At 40.0% G+C, this 21,221-nt stretch overlaps 1 protein-coding gene across 3 annotated transcripts in view; it reads right to left on the bottom strand.

Moving 5' to 3' along the window:
- Positions 1 to 21,221, bottom strand: part of LOC134226416 (myogenesis-regulating glycosidase) — a 76,483-nt gene that overhangs the window by 5,654 nt on the left and 49,608 nt on the right. For all 3 annotated transcript variants that reach the window (XM_062707184.1, XM_062707186.1, XM_062707185.1), the window contains exons 4-5: positions 19,872 to 19,999; positions 7,933 to 8,101 (exon numbers count right to left, since the gene is read on the bottom strand). In XM_062707184.1, the coding sequence (XP_062563168.1) occupies positions 7,933 to 8,101; positions 19,872 to 19,999 (297 nt within the window). The remainder of the gene's footprint in view (positions 1 to 7,932; positions 8,102 to 19,871; positions 20,000 to 21,221) is intronic.

Genomic DNA, 21,221 nt, shown 5'->3' with positions numbered 1-21,221 from the left:
TCTGATATACGTTATATAAAGAGTTGGCTTAGTCTTTAAACTTAGAATAATGAATAACAGCATATGGTCCGTGATCCGCCGTGCGGCGTAGTTTAATCTTGCAGGTATCACATGACCTTTGGACGGCGGTTGTCTCCGGATGATGCTTATGATCCTATTGATGAGTTGCTTCGTGTCTTTAGCCTGCCAATCACATTTGAATACAATAGAGCTCGGTCTACTTAGCATCCCTCGACAGTTTTCAAAACATTTTCGCGTTCATAATTGCCAACGTGTACTTTTCCCACGATCTTCGTTCGCTTGATAAAAATGTACAATGCGACGCGCATCCTTCCTGTTTTGATGACATGTTTGAAACTACTGAACATGTTGGAGTGCAAGTGTGTGGGCGACAATTTTCTGGATATTCGAAGAATTCTTTTACATTAGGAAATATTTCTCTAAAAGCATTAATGTTCTCATAGAACAGTATTGAAGTATTGAATTTCCCCTTTTTTAGTGTCCACCCGTTAGAATAAAACATTATTCACATATCAAAATTCGTTGAAAATTAGTTAATTTTTAGGTAGGTATGTTATTCAGAGAAAAACACTGGTTCATCACCCTTGCGGTATTTAATGTTTCACGTGCATCAAATCTACAAAAAAAATGCAATTTTCAATTTCAAACAATAGAACAGAATTCCCCGTCGAATGGAATCACATACAGAAATGCACACACCTATTTACATTTCAGTTAGTCAAACTGAGTTGATTGGTATAAGTATGGGTCTCCGGGCCTCCAATAAAAAGTTCGTTTTTTGGGGTGACCCTACAGTTTTTGCAATTTGCATACACTTAGTATACGAGAAAGGCACAAACAACATTTTTAAATCTTATTCTTGGGAATTTCTTGGGAATATATTCCCGTATTGAGTGCTTTATAGACGGAACGGAAATTGAACTGCTACATAAGTGAATAAAATAGTTGCTAGTCTGTGGTTCTAGAAGCAAAAATAGACGTTGACGAAGAGGTCTTTCAGGTGCATATAGATTTAACTACGACAGTAGTGCTGAACAATCGATGTGACCCGTGAGCAGCTTCCCAGCAAACGTAGCTTGAGCGGCAATCCATCTAAACTCTAGTGGTTCGATGCTAATCAACCGGCACCGCTCCTCGTACGGTGGCAAGTTCGTTGGATCACACCACCTTAGGGATCGAAGAGCGTATTTTAGAAACTACCGTTGAACAGCTTCGATTGTAGCGATCCATGTGGTCTGAAAAGGGCACCAAACAACGGCGGATAATTCCAGTATATACAGATCGCACAAGGGAACAGTACAGTGATCTTAAGCATAACGGATCACGGAATTCGCTGGCAATTTTGAAAAAAATAAAACCCAATTGACGATTAGCTCGGGCTACAATGTCATCGTAGTGAGGTATGTATGTCAGTCCGCTATCCAGGATCATCTTGTTAATGGAGCTGGAGCAAAGTAAGATTATTTTTGTATGCACCCAAACACTTTAGCAAACTAAAATTCTCGGGTACTTATTCAAAAGGACGTATGTGATTTTGTAAACAAAGATTCAGACGTCAATTTGTCCAATCTGATGGTACTCCCGTGCAAACCAACACCACCAACAGGTAGTCGAACCCTACCCGTTTCTGTCTATGATGATGATTTGCGTGGGAGGGCTATCAGATTGGACAAATCAACCTTTGAATCTTTGTTTACAAAATCACATACGTCCTTTTGAATAAGTACCCGAGAAAAGAAAAGTTTTTCTAAAATCAATCAAACAATAGTGGGACTAGTGTAACACTCCACTAGACAGGTTGATTAATTTTGAGTAAGTTACACAGTAGTACACTAATAGACCCATGTAATTAATTAACTTATCGCCAATAAAATGACAGGCCCTGATGATGATCCAAGCTTTCGGATTAAAACGTTGGCAATGATTTAAAATTATCAACATTTTCATGTGACTGAAAGCCGACAATCCTGATTATAAGCAACACATCCAGTCGAAATCCCTGCTGATAATAATGTTGGTCGTGAAAAATTAAGGCGCATCATCTGTGGACTATTTGCCCCAAAAGAAACTGCGGTCAAAAAAGATTCACACCCGCACCAAATGTGTCATGTACAAAACGCTCATAAGACCGGTAGTCCTCTACGGTCATGAAACTTGGACCATGCTCAAGCAGAACTTGCAAGCACTCGGAGTATTTGAGAGATAGGTGCTTAGGACTATTTTTGGCGGTGTGCAAAAGGACGGTATGTGGCGACGAAAGACAAACCACGAGCTCGCCCCAGCTCGACGACGAATCCAACATCCAGAAGGTAGCTAGTGTCGGAAGAGTACGATGGGCAAGGCATGTTGCAAGAATGCCGGATCGCAACCCTGCAAAGGTGGTGTTCGCTTCCGATCCGGCAGGTAGAAGAAGGCGTGAAGTGCAGCGAGCGAGGTGAGCTGACCAGGTACAGAACGACTTGGCGAGCGTGGGGCGCAATCGAGGATGGAGAGATGTGGCCTCGAACCGGCTTTGTTGTGTCAAATTGTTGATTCAGTGTTATCCTTTTATCTTCTTTTCTTCTTCTTCAATGGCTTTACATTCCAACTGGAGCTTGGCCTGCTTTTCAACTTAGTATTCTATTAGCATTTCCTCAGTTATTAATTCAAAGCTTTTCTATGCCCGCCATTTCATGAGTATGTATCCATTGTGCTGCAAGCACAAGGCGAGAATGTTTCCAACCCGAAAACATCATGGACCGGGACCGAGAATCGAACTCGCCATCTCCGGATTGGCAATCCTACGCCTTTGTTCACAAGGCTACTGGAGACCCCTGGAGATCTGTTTATATGTAAGCTGAATAAATGAAAATGCATTCGATTACATGTGGCGCAGTTGGTGGAATCAGAACTTGAAATCTTCGAAAAACTGCGGATCAAATATTCGTGCTTGCGAAAAAAAGAGACCATACCAAACCATTTGCGTGGGCTAAGAAGCATATGACATATGCGATTCGATATCAGGACACTCAGATTATTCGCCGAACGCCCTATCAACTGCCTCATACACGCTAGCCATTTCCGCATGATGTTACGGTTGAATAACATTCCACCAACGCAACAATGAATGCTCTATCTCATTATCTCAGGTCCCAAACAGAAATATTTTACGACGATCATTAAAATCAGTAGAAACCTGTTCGAAAGATGCTTGCCAGCGTGCATGTCTTTGAAACATCGCGTCCCAGCATGCGTGAAATAATAAAGTTGACAGTTATGCGTTTCATCCGTATTGAGTGGTGTGCCCTTACGCGAGTGAATTTGGTTTTGGGATTCCGGGAGCCTTGCCCTTAAAATATAATAACGGGCTATACTGAAACGAATGTGTAGCTGCAACTTCCCGACTAATTCATCCAATAAATCACTGAAAAATGATGATTTTTGAAGGAAGAAATCTGTTGAAAGACATAGCAGATCTGAAACAAATATTCAAACATGTCCTTGTAAGTTCTCGAGGATGGGCATAGCTTTCCTTTAGTTGTTGTTGCAATGAACTTCGAATTCCCATTAAGAATTATGTTTTATTAACCACACGATGTAAATTTAAGGCACACCTAATTTTTAACCAAATGAGTTGAAAGTTTCAACAGAGGTCTAGCAGACTTGGTTGCAGCAACTGTTATGTGACTCGATTTGGTCGTATATAAGTCACAGTTACTCTTCTGTGACAAGTGTGCAGCTCGGGTTTGCATAAGAATTGTGAATACTAGTTGACCGATCAGTTTGAAGACCCTTTTTGAAATTTGAACTGATTTATTGGGTAAGTTGAAGAGAGACAGAAACCTCTCCAGCTGAATATGGAACTGAACCCATTGTGGGGGCAGGACTAACACCCGGATGGGAGTGTCCGATAAATTTAGCGTCCTTAGAAAAGCAGACGAGCGATGCGAGGCTGCTGACGTCATCAACCGGGGTGCCTCGGATACTGTTGGAAATTCCATAGTTTGATCAATGAACGTCGTATTTCGGATACCGGCAGATCACGTGTTCAACGGAATTTAAAACAGCGCAGATTTCACAAACAATCCGGAATGAACCACCGGCGAAAGTGTGACAACACTGGGGGGTGGTCCGTACGAAGCCGTGAGATGATATGTTGATTCCTGTGGTTGGGCATATCGTTGCAAGGTGCCGTTGTACCCTTCACGCTACGAAGTTCACGCGATTGTGATCTAATTCGGGTGTGGCCTGCGGTATCCGCGGTAATTACTAACAGGAAGTCATCGGTGTGGACGAAGATGAAGATGTTGGCCGGCCAAAGACGAAAGACTTCATTCATTGCATATAATTGCATATAGCGACGAGGATATTACCCGCATATCTACATTCGACGAGCTGATAGAGCACTAGGGGCGTCCAGGTGCGATTAATTGCCTTCGAGATGTCTATGTAGACTAGGACGGTATGCTTATCCTACTCGAAGCACTCCCCGCCAAGTATGTACTCGTCCCTTATCCTGACCGTAGCGCATGCTGTCGGGAGCCCAGTCTTTCGTCAGCTTCTAACTTTCCCCGAAAGATTGATCAGGAGCAGGAGGGGGTCTCCTTAAGGTTCGAAGGGCCTTCTCCTGTCTTAAACATATATTGAACATATTTAAATATAATTAAACATTCACACGTGTAAATATGAAAATATAAAAAATGAAAATATAAAAATATGAAGACTGAAACGGCTGATTCTACCAGTCAAGAAGGATCCGGATAGACGCCGACGACTTCGTGGAAGACCACTAACAAGCTGGCCGCACGCGTTGGATTCAGATCTGGGAACCCTAAACGTTCGGGGAAACTGCCCGACGGTTATGGAGTTCTACAATAGGGCCAGGAATAGATGTAACGAAGCCATAGCCAACCAGGTGTCCAGGTAGGTATCATCATATATTTTATTTTCAAATTCTAAAATAGTTTCTGTAGTTTCTGTAGTCAAATTCTATGAAGGTACACCTGAAATAAGGACTGAGAGCAGAAGTGTTTTTTTTTTCTTTATTAGCGAGAATTTCAGCCCTGGGCTGGCTCGTCTCGAAATCAGAAGTTCAATTTCCTATAAATTACTCTTCATAGATTGATTCTGAATTTTGTTTAAAAATCTCTCATAATTTCTTCCAATAATCTCACAATGATGAACTTTTTTCGAAGTGATAAATTATGCAAACATAGAACCAAAAAAATCGCCAATTTATTTTAAAAATGGCGAGAAATTTATTTTTCTTGCAAGTTTTTGTTTATATCGCTCATTTATATACAGGAGCAATTGGTCTTAATTAATTCCTCCAAAAAAAAACTATGTTTCTATTAAAATCAACGGCCAAAACTACCAAAACACGATTTCACACATTGTATACTTTTATTGATCTTATTAAACGTAAATAAATTATATTTTCATGCACACTGATTCATAACTAATTTGAAAATGGTTTTCATTACTATTACACTCCCGGAAATACTTATAACAAAATCGCAATTTTTCATACAAAATACCAAAATCCAAAACGACTCTCCAAAATACTCCTATTTAAATAGAAATGTATTCACATTTGCTCGTTAGATAAATTTGAAGAACTCTTCAGATTTAGCTTTTCTGCGGTATTTTATAATTACAGTACTGACCCGATTTTGCAATTCCCTAATTTTGTCTACTGTCTTCCTCCGATTTTATCATGATTTCGACCCGATTTTATCAAGTTTTCGACCTGATTTTATCACACTAAAAAAAATTGAAAAATTTAGCCTTTCTTTTCGTTTTTCTAAATAATACCGCAAACAACAATGATATTTATGAAACAATTTTCATTGCCTGTGGTTCATTATGAATCATTTCTGAGTACCTTACAAGAATTATACTTTCGACAAGAAATTACGGGTTTCGTTCACGTATTTTGCCTTTCCAAGGCATAAACTGATTCATATTTGTGAAACAAATGTAAAAACTGTAAATTTTTATTCCGATTTTGTCATATTTCCTATTTTATCACTCCAGATTCAACAATTGGGGGTGATAAAATCGGAATAATACTATATTCCCAAATATGTCAATCACAGTTCTACATGCTTGATAAATAATTATAAATTTAAAAAAAAACCCTGATTAATCCACCTAGCGATGATGGTGTCTTTCTCGTTTCTTTCGAGAGAGTAGTTTCTACGCACAGCTCTATCTAGAATAAGGGCAAATGTTGCAAGAGAGGATTCTCTTCGTCAACTTCCCCTCTTTTTAATAAAAGTGACAAGCAGCGGATTTCTTTGTGGTTTATCACCTCAGCACGATAGAAAACAATGCGAACTTGCATTCTGATGTGATAAACTAAAATGAAATCCTCTGCTTGTCACTTTTATTTAAAAGAGGGGAAGTCAACGAAGAGAATTCTCTTTTGCGACATTCTCCCTTTTACCAGATAGAGCTTGAAATGTTACTTGACAACATTATAATTCTGTCTATGGAAAGATCATCTAGTAAAAAAGCGTTGAAATGAGTTTTAGCTAAATTTTATCTTTTGCCGACCATTGTGTATTTTTATAGGTTTAAAATTCATAAAGCCTTGTTATCCTTGAAGGTTTTCTTTATTTTTATCTACAAAAACATCAATGTTGTTTAAAAAATCCTCCAATGATTAAAATATTATTTTTTAAATATCTTTTCTCGTAAAAAAATATATCTCGTTTGATAATCTCAGTTCTTTGAGAAATCTCGCTTAACTTTTCAAAAGGTCCTAAGTAACATTTTTTCATGATTTAATTTGAGTATTGCAATCAACAGATTAACATGAAATATGTTGATTGCATTATTCAGATTAAATCATGAAAAAAATGTTACTTAGAACCTTTTGAAAAGTTAAGCGAGATAATGAGAATTAAAGCTAAATTAGTTATAAAAAGTACTTTTTAAAGAATCACTCCTTATGTGTAGCCAAAAAAATCGAAAAAATTCCTTTTCTTGAGCTCTATTTGGTGGTGTAGTAACCCATTATAAAAAGGACCGTGATGAACTTATTTTTAAATGATAAAAAATCACGTCAATAAAGTTAAAAATAAAATAATAAAAAGGAGAGAATAGCTTGGTCCAATAAAACTGAGACAAAAAAGTCAATTCCAGATTCCCAAATCCAAAAATGTGAAATTCGTACTTCTTCAGAGGTACTTCGACAGCTTAATGAAGGAATATCATCTTCCAAACTTAGATGTACATACATGTTCATAATAGAATTAGAGGCGATAGTCTAGATTTGATAGTTCCGTTTGGCAGGCATGAAGATTTTTCCTTCACAAGAGAAGACTTTCCACAAAATTTCTCCATTTGCGTTTATTTTCAGAAGAATCGAGCTTTTTTTTCCTGTGGCCAATAGCATCAAGTTAATTGTAACTTCATTTAAATAAAATACTGCCTTGGCGGTGTGGCAGCGAAGATTGAATCACGTGCTCACTCAACTCTACGTTAAACTCAAAATTCAAAGGAAGGCAAAAGTGATAGGATACGATGTAGAGGTCATGTTGCAAGAGTGTCGAACAGCAACCCTGCAAAGATGGTGTTCACTTCAGACCGTGTTGGTACAAAAAGCATCGGGTATTCAAGCTAATGCCATATGTTTTAAAATTTCTTAAAAGGAAAAAGCACTACATGTGGCCATGTCAAACATTATCATAATATTAAATATTAAGAAACGACAATTTTGGCACGAAATAAAAATATCCAATTATTTAGTGATAACTCCTCATTTTATGCTAATAACAAGCAACAAAACTTTTAATTTTCACCGTCATTTTGGAACATCTATGTTACAAACTACTGATTCCACTTCATGATCGCTACCAGCCCTGCACTGTAATAGATGGCTACTTGATTTTTGCCCATTCATAATAGTAAGTCGAAAAGTCTTACCTGCATTTTTTCCTTCAGCAAACTGGCCAACGAGTTGATGCTGGTGATGGAGTTCTGATTGCTCAGCACGCTCTGGGTATCGAAGTCGTTCGCCATCATTTCCTTATCGTTGAGTCTCAGCGCCGGCAGTGGGGCAATCGATCCACGGCGTCTGCTGCGGAAGAGGTTCCTGCAGATAACGAAACACCGCAAAGCACGGTACACAGAACATCAATTTAGTTGTGCGTTGAATAACAATAATAATCGTGGGTATATCGTCGAGTAATGACAAATTACGCGATGGCACAGAAGCACCACCAACTTCACACCGTACGTACCGTCACGTTTGAACGCAACAAAAAATGGATCGTGAAGCAGAACATGAGATAGGTATTAGCAATGCAATTAGAACGCGTGTTCAACAACTGCTTATTTTGTTTTCCTTCGGCAAGTAATACTGTTCCTTACGTTCATTTTGTCCAGTTTACTGTTTTTGAAGAAGACATATTTGTACCGATCCTATAAACCATTCGACTGGCTTTGTAATTTTTTAAAGTTTTACGAATACTTTTGGGGCCTCATATTAATTTCGCTTATTTATAATTTATTTGAATACGTTAAATATTGTTATACAAAAAAACAAAATAATCCATCTGATAGGAATACTGCCTTTCTTGCATTAAGTCAAGCCACCAACCTTTTCGTTTGAATATATGATTTTCTTCATAACTTGTGAACGCAATGACCGATCATAATCAATTTCAATAGTGTTCAACTAGCCTTCAACCCCTGTCGAACGCAATTTGTTAAAAGGATTACTTGACAGGTTATGAAAAGTTGTCTAATGTGTTTCTTGGTTTATGAGCACACACATTCACACTGTCAGACAGAACTCGCTCTGTTCGTCGATTGATATATAACACTCTGGGTCTCCGAGCCTTCAATGAAAAGTTTGCTTTTGGAGTGAAATGGTAGCCTTTCGAACTTTGTTGTACGAGAAAGGCAAAAACAATTCTTTTTATAATGTGAGGCGTATTTGCGTAGCACTACCGCATAGTTTCTATACTATCACTTCGCCTTCATACACAAAGCAGACCCGCTTGCCACCCAAGGATAGCCCAGTACAGGAACGAACACAAAGTGTGAATAAATATCACATTTCACGTACTTCTGAGTTGAAGTCGTGCGCTTCTAACTATTTGAAGAATCAAAATGAAATTTTGTTCATAAGTAGTTGGTACATTAAACATAAAGTCACTAAATATGCTAATTTTCCAGCTGACGTCAACTCGCATCGAATAGATTCAGTTTTCCGTCATCGAGTAACTCACTTATGCACGCACAATCAGTGCGGTGTGATATGGTCGTCGTCACCGTCGTCGTCTGCGCTCTTTTATCTCACATTCAGATGATGCGCTCTGAGATGACAAACTGTAATGCCCGTTTACGGTGCTCGAGGAAGATCAACACCGATCGTCGATCTCGACCGCACTGTTAAACGTTATCGCGTCCACTGAAACCGAGCTTCAGCGGCGAAGGCGAACCTAAGCAGATAGTCAGCTGCGCTGGTCCGTCTGCAATTGAATACATATCGTCGGTTCCGTGCAATACTGGATCAAGTAGATTTTTTTCATTTTCGAGATTTCGAAGACAAAATACCTACAGCCATGATATAAAGGGAATTGTTTTAATATCTCCATAATTTCATTACTTGTCAGCACACGTGGAAATAAACGATTAATGTTGGTAAATTCGTAATTTGAAACCGCCATTTCTGAATATGAATACATTTTACTTGCACCAGTATTGAATGCAACCGGCGATAATAGCGATCGTTCGACGGTAACGATTCATTCCTATGCTATCAACCTACTTGCAGCTGATGTGTGGGTGGATGGACATTCTATACCTTTTCTTGTGTCGTGTTACACTGTATTGTCAATTCGTCACTTAAGGTTCTACTAGCAACTGTAGTCACTACTGGAAAACAAACAGTGATGAAAAATGTCACAAAACAGTTATGGAATCGCTATTGCTAATTTGCCAAACATTTTTTTTTTCAAAACGTATGTACAATTCGGATTTTTTGATTAACATGTGAAGCTGGAAGGATAATATACATGAGATATACTAGACCAGGCCATTTCCGTTAATGTATCATTTCCAGCCATTTCCGTTTGTGTATCGTCGTCTTTTTAACATCTGCCAGATTGAAAAGTTGAGTCTATCGCCGCAGTCAGTGGTAGGCTCGTACCTACATCAAGCACCTTCCGAAATAAAAAGCGCTGTATGGCATCAACAACGTCCGGCCGGAAAAGGGCAGTTCTATAAGCTCTATACGGTTTTACTCACCGATGAGGGGCTGTACGTGTACACGTATTATGGTGCATAAGAAAACGACTCCCCCTTTCCCCATTGTTTGATAAAGCAGCCCAGATGCGTCCAATCTGATACATCGATCTTAGAGCCATGTAGAGAAGCCAACTACAAAGCACATGTTCGATACTATTCCGTACATGACAAGTGTCGCATATTCAGTGAAACGAGCACTGACCAGCGAAATCTTTACTCAGTTTGGAGTGGTCCGTTCGGAAACGAGTCCATTCGGTCGTCCCATGCCTTACCTTTTTTCCGCAGCTACAAAACGCAGATGCTCCGCTATTCCGTTTCCCATTCAATTTTCACAGACCTCTTTATCTCGCACTTGGAGTAGAGCCTGCCAACATTTTGGGTAAGTCCATCTTCCTTCCAGAAAACCAGCTTATCCTGTTCCTCGCTCCCATCTCTTCTGATAAGATCAAGGTGTATGCCGCACTTGAATCGGATACCAATGAATGCAAACTCGACATGTTCACTGTTCTTAAAAACATCGCCCAGAATCTGACCAACAGAAACGAGGTATGTACCAAGGAATGTCCTGAGCACGTTCTTTCAGGTTCAGCACCATACCACCGTCGTAATCTGCTACATCGCCATTCAGTTTATCTTCATAGACGTTTTACTGAAACGGTTATTAGGTCAAAAGCGGTTTGGCCGAAAACGTATTTTCGACCAAACGACCTGTTGGACTTGTAACTAATGACATTTTTGACCATATAGCCTATTCGGCCAAACATTGTTTTTTGGCTGAATGACCTGTTCGGCCAAACATTTTCGGCCGAATGGCATTTTCGGCCAAAAGTCCCTATCTGTCAAACAACCATTTCGGGCAAATGACCAGTTCAGCTAAACGAACGGGTTTGGTGGTTATATGGCTACCGCTTCTACTTCATACGCAGTGGGTTCAATCCCAGTCCCGTTCCATTCTTACGCTTCGTATGTTTTCCTATCGCAAGAACTGGAAATGGAGTCCCATTCTGCTTCCATCTTTAACCCTATACCTTCAACTTAACAATGAAGTACCAGTCAAAACCAGCTCAAAACGTTTACTGTAAGAAATGGCGTTGGTTCAGTGGCAGTAAAATTGAAATATCATCACTATAAAACTACTAATCAGTGCAAACCAAGTGCAGGAGATCATTTTTTCACCTCATACTGCATTCCTTATCACTACTATCTTCTACAACTAAATTTGCAAAAAAAAAACAGGTAAATTTTGTCTAAGTCTAAGTAAACAGTCGGTCCCTTATTCTAGCATTCTGTTAGATTTGGAAATCAACGGAAAATGCTTTTTTCTACTTCCAACAGCAATATGAAAGCATTACTATCTTATTACACTGACAATCCGTTAACCAAGATAAGCCTCTGTCATATGAACCTTAAGCTCCAATAAAAAAAATCTTAGTGAACTCGTGGCAAAGCGCAAAGGTACTCTTGGCTTGCAATGAGCGTGTGACTGCATCATCAAGCAAACCAAGATATTTATGTCTATACCAACATGGCTCAAATCAAATAAGAGAAATTCTAAAAGTATCTTATTCATGAAAATTATTAAGTTTGGTACCCACATTGTAAGATCGGTTAGATCCATTTTAGCCACTATCGCGTTACCAAGTGACTTCTGGAATAGCAGTGAAAACAATTCACTCTCAAATCATCGGTTTCCATCCATCCATCCAAATGGTGGTATGGTTGAAGTGCCGTTTCCGATTCCCGAAAATCAGTAGAAAAATCAGAAAGATGATCCAGACAGCGACAACAACGACAATCCTTTGCAATCTTTGTTTGTAGTTCATAATCTCTTTTGTAGCTATCTGACGATTTTGATAGACAGGAGCAACTGTATAGTGGGATTTTGGCAACTAAATATTTTCAATCAGCTCCGAGTTTTATTTTCTTCTTGGTCCTCCTGCATCCTATGGCAATTGGGACCCATTTAGAAGTTGAAATATTTTGACCCACCTATGTGCAGGGTTGTCAGCAAACCACCGACAGAGCCATTCCAGAGTAAAATTTTTCTTGACCAGAATAGGTCTGATGGAGATTTCAGCCACCAACTATAGCATGTAGTGATTCCGACCATCGACAGACTCATTCCAGAGTTGGAATTTATTAACCCGAATAAGTCGGATAGCGATTTCGGACATCGATCATACCACTTCAAAGCTGATTTTCGTTGACTCTAGTAGGTCCAGTTGTGTTCGCGAATCATCGATAAATCCACTTCAACCAGAGACCGACAGAGTGAAAAACTGTCTAAATGGCAACGTATGAAAATGCATGAAATCGTGGAAAAAATACTGGCAGCTCTTCAACTTTTTGCTTGCTTCTTATGGATGCAAAATGTAAACAAGTCGAATTGGAATCGCTTTTGACGGTTCGATTGGAAATAAGATGGCGTCTTCGTCGATCTCTTATTCTAGTATTAAATACCAATACCAAATAGATTCGCCACCGCACCAAATGTGTTATGTACAAGACGCTAATAAGACCGATTGTCCTCTATGGACATTAAACATGGACAATGCTCGGGGAGGGCTTGAAAGCATTCGGAGTATTCGAGAGACGGCGGTGAGCAAGAAGACGGTGTGTGGCGGCGAAGAATGAACCATGAGCTCGCCCAACTCTACGGCGAACCCAGTATCCAGAAGGTAGCTAAAGCCGGAAGGGTACGATGGGCAGGACATGTTGCAAGAATGCCGGACAGCAACCCTGCAAAGATGGTGTTCGCTTCCGATCCGGCAGGTACGAGACGGCGTGGAGCGCAGCGAGCGAGATGGGCAGACCAGGTGCAAAACGACTTGGCGAGCGTGGGGCGTATCCGAGGATGGAGAGATGCGGCCTCGAACCGTGCATTGTGGCGTCAAATTGTTGATTCAGTGTTATCTGTTTAGATGTTAACTAAATAAATGAAATGAATACTACTAATCGAGCTATTTAACAGAAAAATGGAAAACATGCATGTTGTAAAATGGCTGTTACGTCACTTTTCCAGATTACGGCAGATCAGCCGTTAGCTAGGATCCGAGGTAGACGAATTCCTCGACCACCTCGAAGGTATCCCCGTCTATCGTAACACTGCTTCCCAGGCGGGCCCTGTCCCACTCGGTTCCGCCCACAAGCATGTACTTTGTCTTTGACGCACTCACCACCAGTCCAACTTTTGTTGCTTGACGTTTCAGGCGGGTGTACAGTTCTGCCACCTTTGTAAATATTCGGACGACAATGTCCATGTCATCCGCGAAACAAATAAATTGACTGTATTTGTTGAAAATCGTACCCCGGCTGTTACACCCGGCTCTCCGCATGACACCTTCTAGCGCAATGTTGAAGAACAGGCACGAAAGTCCATCACCTTGTCTTAGTCCTCAGCGCGATTCGAACGAACTGGAGTGTTCGCCCGAAATCTTCACACAGTTTTGCACACCATCCACCGTTGCTTTGATCAGTCTGGTAAGCCTCTCAGGGAAGCTGTTCTCGTTCATAATTTTACATCGCTCTACGCGGTATATACTGTCGTATGCCGCCTTGAAATCAACGAACAGATGCTGCATTGGGACCTGGTATTCACGGCAATTTTGAAGGATTTGCCGTACAGTAAAGATCTGGTCCGTTGTCAAGCGGCCGTCAACGAAGCCGGCTTGATAACTTCTCACGAACTCATTCACTAATGGTGACAGACGTCGGAAGATGATCTGAGATATCACCTTGTAGGCGGCACTAAGGATGGTGATCGCTCGAAAGTTCTCACACTCCAGCTTGTCGCCTTTCTTGATGAGCCCGGGCTCATCTTGATGAGCTCAGCTCCGATACCATCCTTACCAGCTGCTTTATTGGTTTTTAGCTGTTGGATGGCATCCTTAGCTTCCCTTAAAGTGGGGGTTGGTTGGCTCCCATCGTCCGCTGAACTGACGTAGTCATCTTCTCCTCTGCCTTGACTTTCACTGCCTATACTGCTGCTTCCACTTTTCGATCATCACACGTTCGTCCGTCAAGATGCTCCCACCCTTATCCCGGCACATTTTGGCTCGCGGCACGAAGCCTTTGCGGGATGCGTTGAGCTTCTGATAGAACTTGCGTGTTTCTTGAGAACGGCAAAGCTGTTCCATCTCCTCGCACTCCGCTTCTTCCAGGCGGCGTTTCTTCTCCTGAAAAAGGCGGGTCTGCTGTCTCCGCTTCCGTCTATAACGTTCCACGTTCTGCCGGGTACCCTTCTGCAGCGCGACCACCCGCGCTACGTCCTTCTCCTCCAGAATCTGTCTGCACTCTTCGTCGAACCAATCGTTCCGTCGACTTCGTGCCATATACCCGACGTTGTTGATGGCTGCTTTGACTGTATTCCAGCAGTCCTCAAAGGGGACCCCATCGAGCTCACCCTCTTCCGGCAACGTTGCCTCGAGATGCTGCGCGTATGCATCAGGTTGCTTCAGTCGCTCTAGGTCGTACCGCGGCGGTCCTCGGACGTTGTTGATAACGAATAGTTTTGGGCGCAGTTTAACCATCACCAGATAGTGGTCAGAGTCGATGTTAGCGCCACGATATGTCCTGACGTCGATAATGTCGGAGAAGTGCCGTCCATCAATCAGAACGTGGTCGATTTGTGATTCTGTCTGCAGTGGTGATCTCCAGCTGTACCGATACGGGAGGCTGTGTTGGAAGTAGGTGCTGCGAATGACCATATTCTTGGAGGCGGCGAAATCAATTTGTCGTAGGCCGTATTCGTTCGTCAGCCGGTGAGCACTGAACTTTCCAATAGTCGGTCTGAACTCCTCCTCTTGGCCAACCTGAGCGTTCAAATCTCCTATGATGATTTTGACGTCGTGGCTTGGGCAGCTGTCGTACTCACGTTCCAGCTGCGCGTAGAATGCGTCCTTATCATCATCAGTGCTTCCGGAGTGTGGGCTATGGATGTTGATTATGCTGAAGTTGAAGAACCGGCCTTTGATCCTCAACCTGCACATTATTTCATTGATCGGCCTCCACCCGATCACGCGACTTTACATATAGCCCATCACTATGAAAACTGTTCCCAGCTCGTGTGTGTTGCCGCATCTCTGGTAGATGGTATGATTACCTCTAAACGTTCACACCATTGATCCCTTGCAACAAACATCCTGCAGCGCTACCGTGCCGAATCCACGTCCCTTGAGCACATCGGATAGTATGTATGTGTGCTCCCGATGAAGTTGAGAGATTTGCAGTTCCACGAACGGAGTTTCCAATCGCGTGTCCCTTTTCGTCGCAGTGGTCTTCGCCGATAGTTCCGGTCCGTACTCTCTTGTTGCTTATGTTTTTTAAAAGGCTGGCTTGCAGGGACTGACACCAAACCCCTCAAATTTCCGGAGGACCAAGGTGCACAGTTTCACTTAGAGTCCCTCGCTAGCACTCGGACGATGATCAGCCGCCCCTAACATGGAGAAGAGACGCTGTTGTGAGCCGATCCTGACATGGAGAACAGACGCTCAGTAATGTCGTTTTCGGTTTTAGACCTGGGTCAGGTCCGACCCCGACTCTGAATAACCGAACGAAAAACGAATCGGGATCGAGTCAGTATGATGGTGTTAGTGAGATCTCAAGCCCTATCATCTGTTTTGTTTTCAGTTCGCACTGCCAGCTGATAGGCAGAAATATAAATATTTTATCAGATTTCATACTGATTTTATCTGTTGAATTTTGTTATTAGTGTTATTTTGTTTCTTATTATTTGAATGGGGAAGTCAGATTTTTCTTCTGTTCTTCTGTTAGAAGCTTGTGATGAATGGCGACGGCAATGTGGATTGCCGTGAAGGAATTTTGGCGCTCTGGAACATTTCCGGTAATTATGCCAATCCGTGTTTCCCGATAAACTGTTATACTGGTTCTAAGTGGCGTTCTGGATAACAGTGATTGTGTTACATTTGAATTATCAATTATGCCATTCAAATGTAATAGAACAAGAAAATATGGAAACACTTTGTAAAAAATCCAATAGAAAATTTATTGAGATTTGGGGCCTTTTATTTTAAAATAAAGAATCAAATCGCACAGGAGATTCAACATAATAAATATCAACGGGGTAAAATATGTCTTTGTCGGTTTTTTAACGAATTACAACTAAAAATCCTTCTTCGACTCTAAAATTATGCTCAATTCGTATAAAACTGTTCCTAAATTTACATTTGAATTTATTTTCTGGCCAAGTATCATCTGGAGTGTTACTAGGTAGCAAATATACCCTCTGCAAGGTGAATATTTAATAAAACTATTGTAAATAATCAGAAAAACGTATCATTTGTTGATGGCAATATAGTTATCACTGCCTTATAAAGGGTTAATACATTATGTTTATATTCTTCAAATCCGTAACCTTAAACAAATTATTCACAGACCTGCAATAACGAATAAAATAATGTTATGAACATTTTGGTATAAATAATAATCCGATACTCCGGTACGCTATTTTCCCATTGACTGAGCAATTATACCTAAAGCATATAATCGAATACACAACGTAATAGTGAATAAATAGCAGCTACCTTCTCGTCATTGCATTTATCAATCACATTTTCATCAAAATTTTTAACCATCATTTTGTTTATAACGGAGCTACCGTCTGAAGTAATCAGCAAAAAATATGTCGGTATCTGAATCCATTTCACCATCAGAGAAACTCGAAGACAACATACAATTAAAATAATCCATTTTTACGTGCAAGACAGCATTATTTTACGTGCAAGACAGCATTATTAACAAATTAACAAATGGAACAAAAACGATTAAAAGTCAAATACCCATCCGCACCCTTCCGTGTCTTTCATGTTTTCATTTTCCTTTAGCGTAAACATAAACACCTGTTTGACAGTTTGTGTTCGAATGTATTGGTGAACCTAGGTTCGATCTCGATAAATCGGCAGAGCGAACCTCGTTCGTTTTGGGTCGGATCTGGTGCGGATCGCGATCCAACCTGAACGAATAACCGAACGTTTTGACAGCTGTTAGAGCGGATCCGGGGCAGAACTAGGTTCGACCCAGCAATAACCGAAAACGACATAAGATTTGCACCTCTTGAGAGGAGCAGGTAGGTAGGTAGGATTCGAATTTCAGCCGAATGACTTTCGGTCAGATGGGTTTCGGCCAAACGGCCTGTGGCACATGGCTCATACGTAAACGGTTTAACTTCTTATAGATTTGATTTTTTGCAAAGTTGCTCCATTTTGCATGATTCGTCGAGAAATCATAAAAGAAAATTTACACGGATTTTCGAATTTTGAACTGAAAACTTTTTTACACGGAACGCATCCCCCGTGTAAAAAAAGAATCTGGTGTACTCAATATTGCACAGTGGCCCTAGCAGCTCAATGCTGTCCGATTTGATTGATGCAACTCAAACGTATCCAAATTCAGTTGTAGGTATATAAAAAATCCCTTTATAATTGGAAATTTTGCGTACCGTATAAACTCATATTTTGGACTCCTTCAAATATCGGACACTTGATTTTGTATGAAGAATTATTTTTAGAAATATTTCACCCGAAATCTGTCCCGATATCGATATTTAGTTCTAACGCTGTTTAGGGCTGCCCGAAGTTTGATTCAAATGTCCGACATATAATTCTAAATAAAATAAAATTCTAAAAAAAAAATAAATGTTCTTCTACTGTTGATTTCTCAGGTATCAAAAGCAACGGCAAGCCGGCAGTAAATGACAAAGGCCCTTGGATAATGAATGGAACAGTGTTCTGGCTAATACGAGTTAACCAATCAACCGGAACACCTAGTCAAAGAGATGAATAAATGGAGATCCCCCATGCTCCGAACACCTCCCAATGCCGGACGCTTGCCAAAACGGCACTTCTGGAAGATTTTACAACGTCTTATGTAGCACAATAAAGCTATTTGAAAACACATTACATGTATGGAACTTCAAATAACCTTTTTTTAACTTTTTTTCAAAAAGGGTGATTGAAAAAATATTTCCATAATTTCACTGTTTTCGTTTAGTTCAGAAGGTTATAATCAACAAGATTAAAATCAGTTAGATCTTTTTTGGCTATGTAGATATGATCAATTTTAGTTATATTTTGGACAAAAACCATGATTTGTTGGATATCTTATGTAAATCTACATAGTCTGAATCAAATTTAGGTTTCGAAGCAGCTATCGCAAGTTCCACAGATCCGGACAATCACATTTGTATGTTCTCGGGTTGGAAACATTCTCGATACCCTGGGCATAGTGTATCCATTGTACTGGCAACACAAGATACATCTCATGCATTGGCGGGCATAGAAAGCTTTCAATTAATAACTGTGGAAATACGAATAGAATACTAAGTTGAAAAGCCGGCCAAGTTCCAGTTGGAATGTAGAGCCATAGAAGAAGAAGAAGTTAGTTAAATTTATTCTAATTCAATTGTTGCTCTGGTATCAAGGTATCAAAGAGCCACAAAAATAGTAGAGTGAAAATTGAAAATGACTTTGATCAACATAACCCAGATATTTTTAGAATTTTGCGTCAAATGGCTTAGGTGTCCGTCACTAGGGGATCTCCCCTATTTATATTAAATAATCTATATAATAAAGTTAAAAAGGCAAATCTAAATCACCGAATACAGTGATCGTTCGCAGCAAGGATGTTATTGATCATTTAGTAGTTTGCGTTGGATCATTTAGTAGTTTGTTAATAACTGATTCCAAAAGCTGAATTTCGAAATGTGTTGTATGGTGGACTTCTAGTGCGAAGGTTTTTCTACAACTCTGCCTAATACTCCGTTGTTAGATTTCGATTAATAACGGAGTTATAACGCTAGTTGTAGTAACTTAAACTAAATGATTGGAATTTTGTTATCATTTAGTCTAAGTTACTGTAACTATAGCTATAGCTCCGTTACTAGTGGAATTCAAACATCGAACTGTTGGGTAGAGTTGTAGAAAAGCCTTCGCAGTAGAAGGCCACCATACAACTCATTTTGAAATTCAGCTTTTGGAATGAGTTATTGACAAACTACTAAATGATCGAACGCAAATTACTAAATGATCGATAACTTCCTTGGTTCGCAGTAAATAAGTCACCAATTAGTAACACAACACAATCTTAATTAATTTCAAATCTCATTTTACATCCTACAGGAAACTTTTTTTTAATTTCCTCATTAGGATTCAGTTAATTGAAAATAAAAACAGGAAATGCTACATCATTATTTAACCTGTTATGATACTACCCAAATTAAATATGTCTAGGAACACGAACCACGGAGCGTTATCGTTTTCGATAAAATGCTTTCCTAATCCCTTTAAATTCGGAGCAGGTGATTTATTGGCCACGAGGATTAGATATTACCCAAACTAACCAAAGACCATCGCAAAGCTTATCGCGGGCCAGCCCGTGGCGGCATGTGGGAGTCAAATTCCCAACAGGCCACCTACGACATGTGTTGACTGACCGTGGATACAGAGGATATGAGGGATTTGGTGACCGCAATTTTTGTCTGGCGGTCTATCTCTTGTTTACCGATGACTTTCACGCGAAATTTATAAATAAATCAAAAGGGGGATTTGCTGCTGCGGAGCTTTGTGTCGGTTGGATACATAGCTACTACTTACTTTGGACTTTTTGGTTCATCTTCTTCGCTGTCGCTTTCGAAGTGAAGCATCGGTTTAAGGCTTTGAGGAGTGCCCGGCGTTTCCGGCGATGCTGTTGTTTCGCTACTGGCGCTATGACCTTGCACAACCTGCAAAAAACATAAAAATTAGATTCATCTATGACTCGTATTACAAATTTGATGATGAGAATGATTTACATATTTAGTCGAAAATATGTGACGGTTGAACCACGTGCATCAGAACTTATTCGGTATAAGTCATACTAACGTGTAACGATAGTTGCATATCAGTAGGCGAAGCGCACTGTCGATATGTTGATAGCCCATTGATTACTGTTCCCTTTTATATCAAATTATCTACGTGCGGAATCTATGAGAGAAAACGTCGGTATGTAAATTGTTTGAAGCATTTTGCCTCATCCAAACGCTCTAGCAACTGAAAACGACAACGATTATTTGAGCTAAATTACCATGCATTTCAGTCAACATTATTGACAAACTCATTAAATAAATTATCTTTGTTACCCATTTATCTTACATGAATGGAGTATGCAAATGTTCTTATTCATTTCTGTTTTACGGTCGTTTTACTATCTGTATCTTTTTATGCACTTGGTCTCGCTTATTTAGTTGGCATCACATGGAAACTGAAAAATGACAACATTATAGAAAAACGTGGATATTATAAAGTATCTGATGGTAAAGTTGCGCTAAGAGAATCTGCCAACACTGATTCTTATCGATGCTCATTTTATTATTCTGGCAACTTTCATTTATGTTCAATCTCTCAAGTGACTTTATGTGCTAAAGCTTTTGAATACCATACCAAAGTTATCCACAAACTGCAAACAATATTTTTTTATTATTGAGGGATTTTAATCCAACTCGAACAAACGTTGGAAGCATCCTCTGATTTCATTGAAACTTTCTGAACACTTAGACTTTGTCATGAAAATCCACTTTGCATATTCAGCTTTTCCAATATTGATCAGGGTTCTTTTAAAGTGACAAACTTTTTTCTCGTTTTTTTTCCAATAATCGAAACATGACAAATCCTTCAAAAAAGTGTTTTATGGGTGACTATCGCAAAAATAGCCAAAGTTTCGAATACTAATATTAATGAAAAACAACTTAATTCTCGCATTTAGTCAATATACCAACCTTAAAAGGCGCTTATTATGGTTCCAGTTGAAAATCGAATTTCGAACTCGCGAAAATCGATTTTATTCGCGTTCAACTTATAGCGCATCATTGCGCAACTAGTGCACATTGTTCGCAACCAGATGCGCTATACAGCGCACCAGATGCGCAGTAATAAAACTTGCAACCAATAGGAGAAATATTGATTGTC

Source organism: Armigeres subalbatus, chromosome 3, assembly GCF_024139115.2.
Source record: "Armigeres subalbatus isolate Guangzhou_Male chromosome 3, GZ_Asu_2, whole genome shotgun sequence".
NCBI classification, from domain to species: Eukaryota; Metazoa; Arthropoda; class Insecta; order Diptera; family Culicidae; genus Armigeres; species Armigeres subalbatus.
This window is presented reverse-complemented; position numbering and strand designations above follow the sequence as displayed.